The sequence below is a fragment of the Juglans regia genome, chromosome 6 (assembly GCF_001411555.2).
Source record: "Juglans regia cultivar Chandler chromosome 6, Walnut 2.0, whole genome shotgun sequence".
Lineage (NCBI taxonomy): Eukaryota > Viridiplantae > Streptophyta > Magnoliopsida > Fagales > Juglandaceae > Juglans > Juglans regia.
Window position 1 is genome coordinate 16,658,619 of NC_049906.1, and position 5,736 is coordinate 16,664,354.

Sequence of the window (5,736 nt, forward strand, 5' to 3'; positions counted from 1 at the left end):
CAAACCATACTTTTTACTAGTTTTACTCCACCTTAAAGCCCTTTATCCACCACAAATTCCACCGGGTAAAATAAATATGCAAATCCTTCAAAGCACTCACAACAAAAAGTGAATGCTTTCAAGTGGATCCCACTTTTTATGTTTTTGTAGACAAGATTTACATGGTGTCATGAGCTGCACGTAATATCATTTTTCAATAAATTATGTGACAGCTTTATGTCCCGCGCAAGACGTTGTCGATGGAATTTTCCAAATGCAAAACTAGTTATGGTTAGCTCATTTATTTTAGGACATTGATCATTAAAATGAAAAACCATGCACGGCCATTGCATTCTGAAATGTTTCTGGGACAACAAAAAGTAGCAGTCCATCTATTATTGCGTTATAATATTCTAGGAAGATCTGTGTATCTTCATAATTTCTAAAGTTGATGATATGTTTGATTGTATATGAGCAAAAGATCATAGTACAAGCTATGGCCCAGCAGCACTGCCACTCACTCAGCTGTAGATCGAACCTCGACAAGAGTGCCCTTATAACATCAACAACGAAGGTTGCAATTAAGGAAGTAAATCAAAACGTTTAGTAGTAGTGACTGGTTGTACCATGTCCTGTACAATGTGCAGCACTACTACATTTACATAGTAATTTACTAAAACGAGCTTTGGTGGTTATGGACGCCTTCGTACGTTGTTATCACGTATTTTGGATCATCTTTATCCCTCTCAACTCTCTTCTTCACAGGGCATCCGTCCACCGAACATCTATAGTAATTCCTGTAATCACACATCACATATTATATGGTGACTCGTACTCCCAAACTTTGTAAATGTATGACTAAAGTAGAATGTGAAGATAACAAGAAAAAAGAAAAACATATCCTGAATAATAGTTTTCTTTATCCTAATTTTGTCATTGAGTAATACTACATGTAGTCGTAGAGTACGCAAGTACCGTGTAAAAGCTTGTAAGGGCACTCTTTGAAATTATGTGATATTCTAAGTGCAACTGACCATAACAAAATTAGAATGAAAAAGATCATCCATATGAAATCACTGTGATTTGGTTCTTAGCATTGAAAGCTTAAGCCTGATATAAAACTCAAAAGGAGATGATGTACCATAAACATTAATGGAACAATGATATTGGTCTTTATTTCTTCTTCAAAAATATAAGATACCATAAAACATTCCTCAAGTACCCTATGGTAAAAAAACTACCATTGATTTCATTATTGTAGTTCTTACCTTGGATTTGGGCTGTTCTTCACCATCTTCTTGCCATACTTCCTCCACTTGAACCCATCATCAAGTATTTCGACCTCTGATATTGTTTTGAAAGCAACTCTTTCTCTCCTCTCCCGCCCACTGCCATCGTCTCCTAATAATGCACAACCAAAGACATTTTTAGAGAGAGAGAGAGAGATGCTACAAATGCTATGCAGATATCCCAAAAATGCATTATATTTGTACTAATTGAAGTGTTTTTTATTTTTTTTTTCTCTATCAATAATTTTGCTTACTGCTATCAGACCCTTCTTCAATGTGGCTGCCACTCCGAGAACCAGACTCACCCAACACTACTTCATTTGCTTGATTAACCGGGTTCTGATCAACAGGCCCCACAGAAGCATTATACGCATCATCCTCCTCCGGCCACCCCTCAAACATCAAGAACTCCGAAAGCTCGAAATTAGGCTGCTCGATAGCATAGTAGTGTCTGTCGTTCGAGTCCGATGGTCGGGAATTGGTATCAGACATTTTGGGGAATGGATGATGATGATGATGATGATATTGTTTGTACGTACTAGACTGAGTAGTGTTAATGGCACATATATAAACACCGGTTCCATGACGCGAGAGGCGGCTTCATCCTGACCTTCCTGTGAAAGAGCACGAAGCTTCAATGTTAATGCTAATCAGAACAGAGAGGGTTGGACAGAACCGGAAGTGGGGCATGCCGGGGATGACTTGGGTAGACTTCAAACAAGCTCAAAAAAAAAAAAAAAAAAAAGTAATAATCGTCTCGTGTGAATATGGGTATAGCCCTATAAGTCTCGCAAAAAATCTACTCAACTTTTTACTATTTATACAACCTCTATATTCTACATTATTTTTAATTTTTATTATTTTTTTCTTTTATTAAATATTTATTATATGAATAATGAATAAAAAATTTAAAATAATTTAAAAAGAATAAACTCAAAAAAAATTTAAAAAAATTTTAAAAATTTTAAAAATTTAAAAAAGTGTGGAGTGTGGAGTGTGATAGAGGTTGTGTAGCAAAACTCGTAAATCTCGCAAAATTTAAAAGTCTCGTGCTTGGACCAACCCCTTCACAACGGAGAAGAGTACGAGTCAAACGTGAAAGTGACAGTCGTTTTGAGCTGCAATGGGTTGTTTCCCTGCGCAAAAATCTTACACGTGTGAAGACGGTGCATAATATCTTGTACATGTATTTTTCTAGTTCTTTTGAAACCAATATTAAGTAATATTTGATCCGTTTGAATGTTAAAAATATCTCTAATCATCGGTTAATATTAATAAAATAATTTAAAAAATTCTAAAAACAGTTATATTTCCGAATATAACTTAAATTAAAGTTATTTATGGTCACACGAAAACATGGTTAAAATTATTTTTTATTCTAATATAATTTGTAACAGTATAAAGAAGATCCAAATCACATCTAGACTCGTAATCTAAAAAATATTAATTACTATTATTTCTAACGCTAGTTAAAATTATTATAAAATCTAATCAAGAAGATTGCATGCTACTAACAACATCATCAGCATTTTGGACTCTTTTGTTTTATCACATCTAAGAAGTTGATCGTCTCAATTTAAGTTACCTTCTAACAAATGGGATCTGAATTATTCGGGGGAGTCCACCACACATAAATAAATAAATAAATAAATAAAATAGTTAAGACTGATGAAGAAGAGTCACTTGGGTCAACATCGGATGATCAAGAAGGGCCCCATGCCTTTCACTCAGAAATTTTTAGGTAATTTCCTCCTTTTATTTATTTTTATTTACCTGTTGACTGATGACTGGGTCCCTCTCCTCCACCGCCGACAACTAATTCACCTTTGAATGTTAAAAGTAATTGAGTAATATTATGTTTAATTATAATTATAGAGTGTGTAATTATTATATAATTATTTTTTTAAAAAATTAAATTTATTATTACAAAATTAATTTTTTTATATAAATTTTATATTTATTTATTTTTTTAAAAATGATTGTAAGATATTTATATATTCACGACTGTAAATATCATTTTTTTAAAACATTTTACGTAATTTAATTTTACTATTCTTTTCGTTTGATTGATTTATCTTATTTTATTTAATTATTATTATAATTTTTTAAATTTTTATTTAAAGAAAATAAATAATTTAATTTTTTTAAATCTTAAAATAAAAATAATATTAAAAATATATATTCTAATAATATTTTATTTAATTTTTAAATTTAATTTTAATTCATCTTATCTCTTCTATAAAAATAAAAAAGATTATTCTGAAAAATAATTCTGTTAGATTTTTATTTATAATTATAAAATAAGTAACTGTCGCATTTTTTTTTATAAAAATAAATAAATAATAGATTAATAAAAAAATTAATTTTTAAATAATAAATTATATATTTCTTTTAAAAGAAGAGTACGCAACTCTTGCCCAATAGCAGGAGCAGTAGTGTTTCCAACTCCAAGCGCAGCAACTTGTATAAACTTCCTGCCGTCATGCCTCCAAGATTAGGCATCTGTCAAATCAGACTCCATTCTGTCTAAAATCCAACAGTGAAAAGCTTTTCTTCTGGGAAGCCTCCTCGTCTCCAGATTTTCAGATTTCTAGATCACTTTCCTGGGCTTGCCCAGTAGGGGGAAGGAAGGAAAGCTGAAGGGGATCTTTTGGGCCCACCATGAAGGCTGAGGTTTCCTCACCAACACAGCAATCAGGGTTTCGAGGAATATGTGCACCAGATAGCTACATATTTAAGATGGATTATTTTATTTTATTTTACTCGTAAAAGTCGCTGTTCTTTTGTTTGATGAATGTCAAGGGTCATGGTCGTGCGGCTTTACTTTTGTCATAAATTAATTATAATGATGCTTTGAAGTTCCAATATGGCTAATGTACGAAAAGTAAGTCGATTTGAATTATTATTTATAAATTTTATTATTATTTATAAATTATTTAAACTTATCTTATCTTATCTTTTAATTTAAATGAGAATCTTATCTTTTAATTCAAATGAGACTTGAAAATGATCAAAAAATGAAAATGAAAATAAAAATGAAACTCGAGCCAAGTGAAAAAAGAAATAATATATTTATACAGGTTGGTCTTTAATTCCCAATCTTGATATTTTTGCTCGAGTAATGATATGAACAAGTTTTAGATGTATAAATTTTACGATTTTTTTTGTAAAAAAATAATTTCATTAAAAAATAGAATAAAATTTTTAGATTTTTTTTATAATAAGTAATTTTATATACAACTGTGAAGTACATAAACATCGCGTAATCGCTTTGAAAAAAAGTAAGATTCACTATTAAAAAATTAATTTTTTTCATGTGAATTTTATATTTTATTCATTTTTTTCAAAACGATTACGCGACGGTTGTACAATTCATAGTTCTAAATATATTTTCTCTTTTATGATAAGATCTGTATTTTTATAAAAGATCCATACAAAATTTGTATATTTGAAACTTATATATATAATTATTTTTTTTCTTTTGAGTCTAAAAATATGGGACTGTAGAACTCTCCCTTATTTTTTATTTTAAAATTTAATTACGTAAAAGGTTATGAAAATGGTTGTCTGCATTATTATACTTGTTAATAATAATGCTACTAGAAACGCCACCTTGGTAATATACGCACGCAATACAATTGATGTAGCAAATTTGCACTGGACATAAAGAAAATTTTGAAATTCAGAAATCAAACCATAGCCTCCAATATATGCTTGCTCGTTTGGTACTTATATCATTCAGGGACAGGGAATATCCCTGTATGTCAGCGAGTAATAGGGTCAGACTGTCCTGTCTTTCGTCCTTTTGTCAGCGTGCTTTGCCCGATTGCTTCTTTTCTTGGGCCGACTTGACCCAACCCAGGCCTTGTCCTTGAGCCCTGCAGACCGGGCCTTCTCCCCGGGCTCGGCCTAGGGGATTACTCCCCTCACAGTATCCTGCGAATTCCTAGCACATATATGTGGTGGGAATTTAAAACATAGCCTCTCCCCATCGTTAGTGTGTGAGGGCACATAGGCTTTTGTTGTCTTTCCAACTTCCTGACCGTTGAATTCGGGAGGTGTCTTCTTTGTCCTAGGTTGTGCATTCACCCGTGTTCCCCACGTGCCTGACGTGATTTCCCACTTTCGTGTAGCCCTGTGTCATTTGGGCTTTCCAATGCCACCTACCCACGTCATTCAATGTGGGCGTCGCCACGATTTCTGCAGCTCCCACATCTCCCAACGGTTGGAACGGGTGGGGCGCATCTGCCCACTTTCCGGGCCATTCATTGGCCTGTGCTCTCCAAGCACCCAACGTGACTTCCCACGTCTGCGTAACCTTGAGCCGTTTGGGCTTCCTGAGGCCACCTACCCACGTCATTCAATGCGAGCGTCGTCTCGATTTCTGCAGTTTCCACATCTCCCGATAGTTGGATATGGTGGGGCACACTGCCCATGTCCCTGGCTGTTCATTGGCCCAACGTGACCC

General features: G+C 33.5%; 1 protein-coding gene across 2 annotated transcripts; it reads right to left on the reverse strand.

Annotated features, from left to right (window-relative positions):
* Positions 1-418: 418 nt before the first annotated feature.
* On the reverse strand, positions 419-1,892 carry LOC108994675 (probable WRKY transcription factor 50). 2 transcript variants are annotated; one of them, XM_018969984.2, is made up of 3 exons: positions 1,574-1,892; positions 1,248-1,380; positions 419-776 (listed from the first exon to the last, which is right to left on the reverse strand). In XM_018969984.2, the coding sequence occupies exons 1-3, from the start codon at positions 1,758-1,760 to the stop codon at positions 653-655; spliced, it is 444 nt and encodes a 147-aa protein (XP_018825529.1). In that variant the 5' UTR covers positions 1,761-1,892; the 3' UTR covers positions 419-652. The 2 variants fall into 2 exon arrangements, with proteins under 2 accessions (XP_018825529.1, XP_018825528.1); XM_018969983.2 differs by having other exon boundaries at positions 1,523-1,888.
* Positions 1,893-5,736: the final 3,844 nt, after the last annotated feature.